This window comes from Oryctolagus cuniculus, chromosome 5, assembly GCF_964237555.1.
Source record: "Oryctolagus cuniculus chromosome 5, mOryCun1.1, whole genome shotgun sequence".
Classification (NCBI taxonomy): domain Eukaryota; kingdom Metazoa; phylum Chordata; class Mammalia; order Lagomorpha; family Leporidae; genus Oryctolagus; species Oryctolagus cuniculus.
In genome coordinates this window covers 74,856,836-74,870,130 of record NC_091436.1, presented here as the reverse complement: position 1 = coordinate 74,870,130, position 13,295 = coordinate 74,856,836, and the positions used below count along the sequence as shown (strand labels likewise).

The following is a 13,295-nucleotide window of genomic DNA, read 5'->3' as shown; positions in this document are numbered from 1 at the left end:
GAGGGCAGGCAAAATGAAAAACAAACCAAGAAACAAACAAACAAAAAGCCTAAGAGCCTGTACGGGCGATCACCTGAATGTGGGGAAGAATGAAGAATTTGGTTCCTAAAGTTAAAGGTGATGTGGGAAAATGAAAGTAGGTGCTTGGAATAGGTGTCATGTGTGGTTTGACTTCTTCCTTGAGATTTTGGGAGGTTCCAATAGGACAGGCTCAGAGCGCAATTAGCTTTAGAAATAGATTTTCTTTTTTTAAAGATTTTATTTATTTGAAAGAGAGGGGTAGAGACACAGAGAGAGAGATCTTCCATCCACTGGTTCACTCCCCAGATGGCCTCAAAGGCTGGAGCTGCGCCAATCCAAAGCCAGGAGTCAGGAGCTTCTTCCAGGTCTCCCATGTGGGTGCAGGGGCCCAAGGACTTGGGCCATCTTCTGCTATCCAAAGCCATAGCAGAGAGCTAGATCGGAAGTGGAGCAGCCGGGACTAGAACTGGCGCCCATATGGGATGCTGCCACTTCAGGCCAGGGTTTTAACCTGCTGCACCACAGCGCTGGCCCCAGAAATAGATTTGAGCTAGTATTATCTGCTCACCACTGGGAAAAAAATGTTGAAACATAGCAGATGAAAAGTCCTATTTGGGAAGAGGAAAGAAGACTCTCAAGATACAGCGTATATAGGAAGAGGAAGTATTGGATGAGAAGTTGGGCGAGAGGCTCAACAAATGAGAACATGCTTGCAGATCTGACCAGGAGAAAATGGCTTTAACGGCAATGGTGTAATAAAACTGTCTCAGCAATGAGAAGGTATTTAAGGGAAAATAGACATTAAAGAAGCAGGTATAAGGTACTCAAGTCTGGGGAGGAAGAAGACCACCAGACTGAAGTAATAAGTGATGTGCCACTGAAGATTTTCAAGAAAAGGAATTGAACCATACATTTCTGTCCTTTATTAAGAAAGTTTCTTTACAATTTTACATGTATATAAATACAAACATAAATATACAGTTACAGACTTTTTGTTGTTGCTGATTCTTAGGTATAAGCGCCAGTGATTTTTAGTATGATTCAGTAGCAGGTTTTCATGTCCCGTGAAATTTTCATACTCTAGGTAAGATTCTCCAAGATATCCTTGTCCATCTCCCCTGGAAAATAGTACAGACACACATTCTTTTTCTGTCTCTCTCTCTCTCTCTCACACACACACACACACACACACACATCCTCTTTAAAGGAATCATCTTAAAGACATACCATTCCTTTAACTGCTGAAATGTGCAAAGCAATATATTATTGGCTTTAAATCACTATCATAATGAATAGAAACTCATTGCTATGAAGTCTATAAAGCAACTTTAAGGAAGCTTTTATCCCATTTGTTGAAAGAATGAGTAAAGGTAGTTGATTTGGGCAGGGTGGGGGAGATAGACTATTTGTAAGTCATAAAAAATAACAATCTTTTGTATTTCATAAATTACAATTATGAGAGAGCTAGTAAATACAGAATGCTGATTACAATGTATTTCATCTTTAAAGATAACTTCTTGAGGCACAAAAGGATTGAAAACTTTTTTGAAGAACCATGATGAAGGTTCTAATTCCAAGAAGCTAAGAAATTGTTTTAAAATTAGTAAACATGACACCCAAAGGAGCACTGAAAAAACAGTGGGATAAGTCGACTAGTAGGACACAGCAGTAGGCAAAGAAGAACAAAACTGAGAGGTATTCTGTATATTGCGGATGAATGATCATCATGTCTATATACCTCTAAACAGAATATGGGCCACCAAATATTTCACCTAATTATCCTTGTGATTCTCATCATAACATTGCTCGCCTTTCTTCCAGAGAAATTGGGTTTAGAATAGTTATGTAACTTGTTCATGGTCACAAAGCAGGGCTGGGTTTGAGACTCAGGTGAATTCCAACACTAGGCCTAGAGCTCTTTCTGCCAAATAATGGTCACCACAAAAAGGACTCCAGGACAGGGCCCAGTCCATTAACTAAACAACTTGGATGAGACCGAGTTAAACAGCCGAGAAACAGTATCTACTGAAGAAAGCTAAACCAGTTCCTGTAAAGGTTATAAGATGCTCAGTTGTTAAGAAATTCTGATGGAAAAGCAAGGAGATGGAACAGCTCACTCCTCAGGTCTGTTATTAGTAATCTTGAGAATTTCCAAGAATATTGTTATTTATTCTCTTTTCTTAAAAGACCTGTATTTCTTCTTCTGGATATGTCTTTTAACAACTCTGAAAGGAAGGATGACTAGAGAAAAAAATCTGACAACTCTTGGAACCTAATCATAGAGACTGTTGGTATAAGTTTAAAAAACAAACCAGATTAGGATAGCCAGGTAATTTGAAAAAGTATCAGATTAAAACATAACTTGTAAAACAAAACAAAACAAAATATGGTCAGTCACAAATCAGGAAGTTACATTACAGTAAAAAGTCCAGGGATGAACCTGTACAAATCTGTTTAATAATCACATAGAAAACACTCCCAATTACAAAGTTCCTTTAGTTTAAAATCTCTTCAAAACAGAAGCAGCATTGCAAGATTCAAAGGATCCTATTACATACTTACTAATTATCCTTTATTTTCTTATTTGTACACTTTATATTTACAGGTATGTAAGGAAAAAAAATCTCAGACATTATTTTTAACAGAACATTATACAATTAATTAAAAATAGGAGTTAGAGTGGTGCAAAGTGGCTTTAGATACTGATAATCAATAGAGAGGACAAACCACAAAATATATTAGGTATTATCATTTTCCAGTCTCTGCATCTCATCTTGTCCCATCTGTCCCAGGTAAGACAAGAGTTTGCTATAGGCTTCCCTGTTTAGGAAAAAAGAAAACAAGTATATTTAATTACTTTTCCATTTATATATTTACAAGTTAAGTCTATCTGTGTATATATATCAATCTTTCTAGATAATTTTTTAAAAATATTTATTTATTTACTTGAAAGTCAGAGTTACACTGAGAGAGATGGAGAGGCAGAGAGAGACAGAGAAGTCTTCCATTTGCTGATTCACTCCCTAGATGGTCACAATGGCTGGAGCTGCACCCATCTAGAGCCAGGAGCTTTTTCCAGGTCTCCCATGTAGGTGCAGGGGCCCAAGGACTTGGGCTATCTTCGACTGCTTTCCTAGGCTATGGCAGAGAGCTGGATTGGAAGAGGAGCAGCTGGGACTAGAACCGGCACCCGCATGGGATGCTGGTGCTCAAGGCCAGGGCTTTAATCCACTGCGCCACAGTGCCGGCCCCTCTAGATAAAATTTTTAAAAATATACTTTAAATATATATATTGAAGTTAAATTTAGATGTTAGAATTTACTTACTGTTTGTTAGTATAACTTTTACATATAAAATGTGGGTTAAAATGGCATGTAAAAGTTCATTAAAAATCAAATAATATAATGTTCAAAGTTAATGAAATATTTTTATGGAATACTGCTTAGGGATAATGATGGTATGACTACAATGGGAAGGTTTGAAAGTATTAAAATACAAATTCTATAACCATAAAACAAGCCTGAATAATGGTAACAATTTTAGAACATACTCCACTGTCTTTATTTTTTAGAGGTAACAAAGTTTGAAAATAAAATGTTTTATCCAGTTAGATTCTCTATTACTTCCCTGTATTTGGGATGTGTTTTAGATGATTTGTTGTACCTGGCAGTTCTTTCATTAAACACTTGTGATAATCAGACTCTAAAACCAACCCTCTCATGGCATGCCTGGCCACACCACATGGTAGGTTAACAGGACATCTGCCCCCAAAATACTCTGTATTAGAGAGGTTCACATAAAGCTCTCCAGTTTTTCAGTTCACACTTGAAGACTGCTTAGAGAGCCCAGATGGTAGAGAGGTGTTTGGATGAGCTTGTTTTGTGACACAATAGTAAACACCATTTCCTCAAAACTATGACTTGACGTGCTCTAATCCTCTCTCCAGAAACAGTAAGAGGCTAACCAAATTACTGATTAAGAGAAGAAAAGAAATGTTCCACCCTGGTATGGAAAAGGTGTAACAGGGTAGGTTTCTCTGGTTTTCCCACTTTTTGGTTTTCATTTGCTGTTTTGGAAAGATAGGTTTCCTTAGTTAGCTAATGCTATAATCAATTTATTCATGTTTTTATTAAGTAATATCTCAAAAATGACATTGTACAGTCAAAAATTTTCAACTAAAAGTGGAATACTTAGTAGATACACACACATACAAGATGACTGAAGTACTTTGATCCTTTAACAAATTTTAGACATATAAATTCAGTATGAGTAATGATTCCTCTCAGTTTTTTTTTAAAGAAACTATGGGGGGCCAACACTGTGGAGTAGCAGGTAAAGCTGCTGCCTGCTCCACTTCCGATCCAGCTCTCCGCTGTAGCCTGGGAAAGCAGTAGAAGATGGCCCAAGTCCTGTGGCCCCGCACCCGTGTGGGGGTCCCAGAAGAAGCTCCTGTCTTCTGGCTTCGGATTGGCTCAGCTCGGTCATTGCAGCCATCTGGGGAGTGAACCAGCAGATGGAAGACTTTTCTCTCTCTGCGTCTGCCTTTCTGTAACTCTGCCTTCAAATAAATAATTAAATCTTAAAAAAATAAAAAAGAAACTATGGGTTTCTTTCCACAATGTTGTACCACTCTATAAATAATCCAGCAGTATTTGCGTTATAAACCTTTAAGAAAAAGAACCTTATTATCTATTTTTGACCAAAACCCATATTATCTACTTGAGTCACTCATTCACTGGATATGGATGATAAAGTTGACTTGACAAATCAAGCATCCCTCAAGTGGTTATTATTTGCTACCATAGATTAAACAAAAACAAGACATCTGATGCTCTGAAGTCAACTCCTAGAGGAGGACCACCAAGTTTCTTTTGAGCCACAGGAACACTGCTGAATTATGCAGCTTTCTAAAGCGGTCAGCTCGAAAGAACAACATGTGAATGGATGTATCCATTCTGTCAAGTCTGTTCATAAAGCTGTGCTGCTTTATAATCCAAAAGTTGTACTTTGGAAATTTATATTTATTAAATAAAAGTTAAAAAAAATAGAAACCCGATAATACATACAGAAACATTTAAGCCATTTCTATAGAAAGAAATACAGATTTTAGAAAGACACAAACCTTTGTGTAATATTTCTGCCGAGGCCCCATTTCCGCTCAGAATCCTTCAGAGATTGAGTGAGGGTAGAAATCAAGTGGATGACAACCTGCTGGTTCAGTGTTGCTACTTTTTCTAAAATGTTGTAAACTTGATAATCATATCTCATACCATAATCCTGGATAAACTGCCTGAAAGTATAACAGGTGATTATGATTATTTCTGGGGCAACTCTTTGGGCTGCTATCTACATTGCTATCAGCTATAACCTGAACACAGAAAGATGATTTCATCTAAGAGTACCTTAAGAAGCTGGACACAACACTTTAAAACAGAGACTAGAAATGCCTATTTCAGTGTGAACCAAGACCAGAGTGATGGCTTTGGGGGTGAGGGCTGGAGAAGAGGGAAGAGTTGGAATACTCAGAGGGAGAATATGGAGGAAAAATAGCTAGTCCCAGGGATGTTTTATTTCTATGTTTCCCACATTGAAGTTTCAGGTGAAAAAATGTGGAAGACACTAAGGGGAGGAGGGGGAGTCAAATTTTCTACTTCTTAGTCCTTCACCTCTTCAGATAAATATAATATTTTAATGAAACAGTTCTTCATAACATATGTTTATGTTCTTTAACTAAAGATCCATAGAAAGCCTTTAGAAATAAAATACATTTTAATCCTAAAATTTCCACTTCTCAATCAAAAAAATAAAAACTTAATAGATTGTAGATAACAAACAATCCTTTTTTGCCTTACTAAGGTTTTACAATTTTCACAAATTCATTACCATCAAGTGATCACAATCTAAATAAACTAAACACTTGGCAAATGGCAATTATGTGATGAGAAAAAACTGAGCAATCAAAATCCAGCACATGATGAAGGAACTGGACTCGAATAATTTATTATGGCAATGGTAAGGCAGAGATACTAATCATAAAGGTAAACCGTAGAAACCCTGAGAAAAAAATGTCCTAACAGAAAGCACAGACTCTGAAGGGGGCAAGGCAACAGAGGGAGGGGAGAGAAAAGAAAAAGAAAAGCACTCCCCAAGTTGCATTGTTATTCTTATGCACAACTAGTCTATTCCTAAAAAAGTTCATACTTCACAAATTAAACATAATGAAACTTCCTGAAGGTTTGTAGCCAAAGTCAGTCAGGAAATCAGGGATATTACTTGCACACTGGACCCTGGGTAACATGCTAAGCAAGCTCTGAAGGTTTGTACACCTGTCATCATGACTCACATTTCCCACTTTCTCCTCTCAAATACATGCGAGATTCTTCTTTACTAAATTCAGAAGTAATTTTAAGTCAGCTAATTTAGCTTCTTCCCTGGCACTTTTATTCTTCAATAAAGTAACACAATGTAACAAAACTACTACCAAATATACAATTATTGAAATGCTATAAACAAGTAGTAACACATTATGTTTTGGATAATTAGTTACTTAAAAAACATGTTGGCTGTCAAATGGTTGGCAATAGTCTCCTTGCCAGTTGGCATATTTTCCAGTTACCTAAACACAGAAGTCAGCTGGGCAGCAGGTTCTCCTTCTGACCCCACTTGGCAGGCTTTTACTATGCATTGCAGGTTCTCTGTGGCCAGCCTTTTAACTAGGAGGAAAAATTATAACATTACACACTGTGTCTGAATTGACCATCTGGATTCTCATTTTTAACACTCTTGATTTAGGAAAATATGTTCTCTTCTTGAAGTATGTTCATGCTGTTTTGTTCTTTTTTCAAAATGAAATAATTATGAGCTTTTGTTTTATTCTAATACACCTGAAGGTTCAAAGTCTATTTTTTATCTTAAAAGTCAAAAAAAATATGTGAAGGTCTATCTTTTTCTTAGAAACAGTATGCCAATCTAATGCTGCAAACACTGTTTCAATTGACAAAAGAATGCCTTTACAAATTAAAATTTTCAGGAAATGCAATCTATTATAGTAGAAAAACAAAACATATGATAAACGCAAATATTAAGTAGTATATAATGTTTTTCATGGTATGAGGCTAGTGGATAAGGAACATGTAGCACACCTGTCTTTACTGGACAAATATTTTTTACTTCTCAGATATAATCCTAGAGCCAGTATAATTGGCTCTTCTTAAAAGATGCCTTCTTGAAAGACAAACAAAAGTTCTTCTGTGGAAAAAGTAATAGAACATAAATAGCCTTCATAAAGTAGTAACACCAAACTTTTTTTTTAAATAACAGTTTTACTTAGATATAATTCATATATCATAAAACTAATATTTTAAAGTGAGTAATTCAGTGGTTATTAGTATAAAAAGAGTTGTAAGGTCATCATCACTCTAATTTCAGGATATTTTTACCACCTATTCCCCCAAAACCCATCTATCTATTTTTTTATTAGCCATTCCTTATCTTCTACCACCCATAGTCTCTGGCAACCCACTATTTTCTATTGCTATGGATTTGCCTGTTCTGGAAATCCATATAAATGGAATCACATTAACAGGCTTTTCTGAGACTGGCTTCTTTTACTTAGCATAATATTTTAAGGTTCATCTATGCATAGCATGTAACAGTACAACTTCATTTTTTGTTATCACAAAATAATATTCCATTTTATAAATATATGGAAAAATTTTAATCCATCATTGATTTGATGGACATTCTACATTTTGGCTATAATGAGCACTAGTATTATCAACATTAATGTGTAAGTTTCTGTGTTTTATATTTATATATGTAATATATATATATAAAAAATATGGTAATTCTTATTTTAACAAGTTGAGGAATTACCAGATTGTTTTCCAAAGTGATCACACTATTTATCATCCCCAATAGCAGTAATTAAAGTTCTGATTTCTCTACATCTTTCCTAATCCTTTTCTTTATGTGATTTTTTCATTATAGACAGCCTATTTTATGGCCTCATCCAGTGGAATAAAGTTGTATCCTGTAGTTTTGATATGTGTTTCCCTGATAACCAAAGGTGTCTAGAATCCTTTCACATGTTTATTGGCCATTAGTTTATCTTCTTTGGAGAAACATCTGTTCAGATCTACTGTCCAATTTTTATTTCAGTTATTTGTCTTTTGAGTTTAAGACTTCTTTTCTTTTTAAAATATTTCTTTTCTTTTTTTAAAGATTTATTTATTTTTATTTGAGTGGCAGAGTTACAGACAGAGAGGTCTTCCATTTGCTGGTTCACTTCCCAAATGGCCCCAGTGGCTGGAGCTGGGCACAACTGAAGCCATGAGCCAGGAGCTTCCGGGTCTCCCAAATGGGTGCCCCTCCTACTGCTTTCCCAGGCACATTAGCAAGGAACTAGATAGGAAGTATAGTTGCCAGGACATGAGCCAGCACCCATATGGGATGCCAGTGCAACAGGCAGCTGCTTTACCTGCTCTGCCACAGCGCAGGCCCCAGGAATTCTTAAATAGTTTAGTTACAAGCTTTGCTAAATATAGGACTCTTGGTTGACAAGTTTTGCCTTTTCTGGATCACGCTAAATATTATCTCAGTCTAGGGCATCCCTTGTTTCCACTAGGAAGTAGCTGTTAATCTTATTGGGATCCCTTGTAAGTAAGATTACTTTTATTTTTTCTTTCTGTTTTCAAAACGTATTCCTGTCTTAACTTTGAGCATTTTTACTATCAGATATCTGTTAATGAAAGCTCAGCATTGACTTTACTTAGAGTTAGCTGAACTTTCCTAAAAGTATAGTTGTCTTTTGGAGAAATTTTTAGTCATTATAGTTTCAAATAATTTTTCTGCTCCTGTTTCTTGTTCTCCTGGTCCACCTACAACACGAAGGATAGTGTACTTAATGGTGGCACACATCTCTCAATAACTCTGTTCATTCTCTTAATTTTTTCCCACTGTTTGGATTATATTATTTATACTGATTTTCCTTGATGTTTACTAAATCTTTCTTCTGCCAGTTTCAAACCACTAGGAGCCCCTCAACTGAATTTTTTGGTTCAGCTCAGGATTTCAATTTGATCCTTGTTTAAAATGATCTCTGTCTCTATTTGCTTGCTCCCATCTGTTAATTCATCTCCAAAAATGCGAGTGATATCTGAGGCTAAGCCAGCAGCCAGGAACTCAATACAAGTCTCCCAGGGGAATGGTACAAAGCTAATTACTTGTGCCATCACTGCTGCTACCAGGGTCTGCATTAGCAGAAAGCTGGAGTTAGAAGCCTGAGGAAGGCACTCCGATATGGGATATGAGTGTCATTACTGTTAGGTCAAATGCCTGCCCTGATAATTTCTGTCTCTTTGTTGATACTCTCTATTTGAAATGACACCATCCTCTTCCCTTCATTTACTTCATTTATCATGCTTTCTTCTAGTTCTTTGAATTTATTTATAATGGCTACTTTGAAGTTTATCTATTAAGCCCAATATCTGATTGTTTTCACTGACAGTTTCTGTTGCCTGTTTGTTGTCTTCAGTGTATGGCTCTTATTTCTGTTTCTCTGTCTTGCATTTCACTGCAAAAATCAAACATCCTCTCTATGAAGCTTCTGATGTTGCTCTTCAAGTGTATGTTTAGTCTCCTTGAAGACAATTACTTTGGCAGGGCTCTCTCACTGTCCCCTTTCCCTACCCATACCCAGGTTAAGGTCCATGAAATAATTTCTGGCTAACTGCTCTACAGACTAATCCAATCAAATTCAAGTTCTTTTGACAGGAATTTCTGCAGTCAGTGTTTTGGATTTATTCTGATTCAAGGATCCTTTCCAGCTGTCCCATTTACTGAGTCTATCATACAACTGAACTGGCCTAACAGATTAACCTGTATCTCCAAAGAATCTACCAACCCACCTATTGCCTCTCACCATCATTCCCACTGTTTTTGAGAGCACTCTTAGGCTTGAACTTTTCCACATTCCATTACAAATGAAGGGAGAAATTCAGAGATCTCTATTCTATGGTGTGCTTCCTTCCTTGGCCCCATCTAGGCAAAATCTTAGAGGTGCAGCTTTGGTGATGGTGGTCAGGGCAACGGTGCCCACAAATTTCTTTGTGGCACAGCCATTTGTGGGAAGAGGGGCAGCAATCCCAGATCCTCTTGGCTTGTTTCTCTTAAAAATACTCCACTTAGGGAGACTGCCGTCCCAGCATTCACAGTGGTAACTACACTAGATGTTGAGCTTCTGTCCCATGAGTCGAGGCTGAGCAGAAGATCATGAGCTTTTATCTCTATGACACACTCCCCTGGAACATAACTTCATCAGGCAACAGGGTTGGCCTGGCCAACCCCGGATGTTGTGGGCCTTCAGGGAATGAACCAGCAGATGGAAGATCACTATGTTACATTCACATTAAAAATGAACAAATACATTTTAAAAAAGAAAAAAGGGATTATTTACATCTCAAGTGGGAAAGACTGAGACAGCACAAGATTTCATTCCACTACTCAGAATGACATGTCATTTAAAATTTATTACTTGTTTATTTCTGAAATTTTCATTTAGTACCTTTGGACCACAGCTGACTAGCTGGGTAGCTGAAACTGTGGAAAATGAAACCAGGGATAAGGGGTGACTACTGTTCTACTTGCTCTTTCTCAACAAATTTTGTATCATAAAATACAACTGGCCTTCACTGAAATTCAAAGTAGGCGTAAGTTTTCAATGAGGGCAAAATTACTGGAGAAGAATCTGGAGTCTACCTTTGGATATTCTCCAGTGAAGGGGATGCCAATTTCAAATGTAATAGTTGTAAGCCAAAATTTAGCAAGTAATTTTCAGAAAACTAGGGTTAGGAACAGAGAAGAACATTTTAAATCTGATATAAAGATGGATAAATAAAAATATGCATGTTTTTAAGATGAAACAGGACATTTCAAAGAGTTTTTTGAAGTTTCTGCTTCCACTTTGGGCACTGCCCTAAATTCTTCAGGGTATGCACTGTACTCACTTATCTCAGCATGTGAAAGTACACAGGTGGAAACACGGGAGAAGCCTTCCTTCAACAATCACCTTAAAATGATAACCACACACACCCCCTCCTACTTACATTAGAAACTCCTTTTGGAGAGAATTATGGGTACTATTCTGCATATTACCAATAAGCTTATTTTATGTATTTTTTAAAGATTTATTTATTTACTTGAAAGTCAGAGTTACACAGAGAGAGAAGGAGAGAAGGGAAGAGAGGGTCTTCCATCCACTGGTTCACTCTCCAGATGGCCACAACAGCCGAAGCTGAGCCAATCTGAAGCCAGGAGTCTGGAGTTTCTTCTGGGTCTCCCACACGGGTGCAGGGGCCCCAGGCTGCACCCAAGGATTTGGGCCATCTTCTACTGCCTTCCCAGGGCACAGAAGAGAGCTGGATTGGAAGTGGAGCAGCCAGGACTTGAACCAGCGCCCATATGGGATGTAGGCACTGCAGACGCAACTTTACCTGCTACGCCACAGTGCTGGTGCCACCAATAAGTTTATTAAAGCATGTTACTTACATTAGGGATTAAATAATATTTTAAAGCAATTACTGGAAATGAGGATGGAAATAAGGCTGACACGACTGAAAACAAGAACAGTAGAATCAAAAGATCCTTACAGGTTAGCTCCTAAACCAGCTAGCAGAACACAAGTTATGCTGACCTCTTACAAACAAGTTGCATTTAATGCTGGAATCAGATTTAACAACCATTCTTTGAGAATGGCCCTTGGGGCCGGTGTTACAGCACAGCTGGTAAATCTGCTGCCTGCAACACCTGCATTTTGTGTGGGAGCTGGTTTGTGTCCTAGCTGCTCCACTACCAATCCAGATCCCCGCTAAGGGCCTGGAAAAGCAGTGGAAGATGGCCCAAGAACTTGGACCCTTGCTGCCCAAACAGGAGACTTGGAATAAGTTCCTGGCTTTGGCCTAGCCCAGCCCTGGCCATTGAGGACATCTAGGGAGTGAATCAGCAGCTGGATGTCTCTTTCTTTGTCTCTTTCCCTCTCTAACTCTGACTTTTAAATAATCTGTTTTTAAAAGATCTTTTTTTTAATACTATTCCTTGCAGGAGAAACAAAAAAAAAAACATTAAAATATACTCAAACATGTCCATTTTTAACCATTTAAACCACAGTTCATTCTTTAACTATAATCTATGCCAATAAATTTAAAATGATCACATATCTTTTGTTATTATCAATTCAGCTGATAGGAAACAGTTTCTTGACTTGCAAACATAAGGTGATGACAGAAATGAAAGCTTAAAAACAAACTAACCTTGGGGTTCATTGACCAACACCAAACATTTTAAGATGCCAGGGAGGAGTAGTTCAACTTCACAAATATCTATGTTAGTTTCTTTGAAGAGTTGGAGGATGAAGGCCAGAACGGATGCTAAGCGAGGAGGAGGTGAGGGCCCTTTAAACTCAAGATAAGATTTCCTGAAAAGAAGTGAAATTCAGTTTTTACTTCTGTCTAAGTCTTTCACAGAGCAGAATCAAATGTTATATACTTGAAGGATATTGGCAAAATATTCATGATCCTTCTCCTCCACTAAAGTGCAATTTTTTAAAAGTATGTACATTTTATCAAGCTATCTTCAAACATAAGATTTCAGAAACATTTTTTTTTTGGCATGCTGTAAGGCCCCAAACATAATCCAGACAGAAACTAAATTTAGAGCAACTTGGTTTTTAAACAAACAATGAAAATTTAATTGTTAATGTTTTCTCCTTTCTAATATAAATCTGATCTCATCTATCAGCTCTTCAATGCTGTCACACTTTTCTCTAATGTCAAATTTGCATAAAGAAATCTCTCCTCAGATTTATTTACTGAAAGATTAGGGAGAAGTCTTATTTTCCCAAATGAAGAAGAGGGCTGTCCTAAGAATTAACTTCCCATTCCAGCTTTACCTCTTTCTTTTCTCCAGTAAGTAAAAGAATCAGAGAATTAATACAGGATTTAATATATTCTGTCAGTATAAGACAAATTCTAGCTCTCAAATTCAAGAAAGATTTTAAAGGTAGTAACAACTTATCTGACTCATCTTTGTATCTCCACCTCTTAGAACAGGACCTGGTTCAAGAGGGGTTCAGTATACATTTACTAAGTGAGTAAATGGAAGTAGGAGTTGCTCAGTTTCTAAAAGTGTAGATAACATACAGATTTGTTATATACAGTTAAATAAATTAGACGTCTATATACAAAGTAATAGCAACATGATAATTAGGCATAGAAATC

General features: G+C 37.0%; 1 protein-coding gene across 1 annotated transcript in view; it reads right to left on the bottom strand.

Moving 5' to 3' along the window:
• Positions 1-929: 929 nt before the first annotated feature.
• Positions 930-13,295, bottom strand: part of MMS22L (MMS22 like, DNA repair protein) — a gene marked incomplete in the record, with an annotated part of 119,895 nt that continues 107,529 nt past the window's right edge. The window contains 4 exon segments of the mRNA XM_070073760.1: positions 930-2,841; positions 5,144-5,311; positions 6,638-6,734; positions 12,330-12,493. Of these exon segments, the coding sequence (XP_069929861.1) occupies positions 2,760-2,841; positions 5,144-5,311; positions 6,638-6,734; positions 12,330-12,493 (511 nt within the window).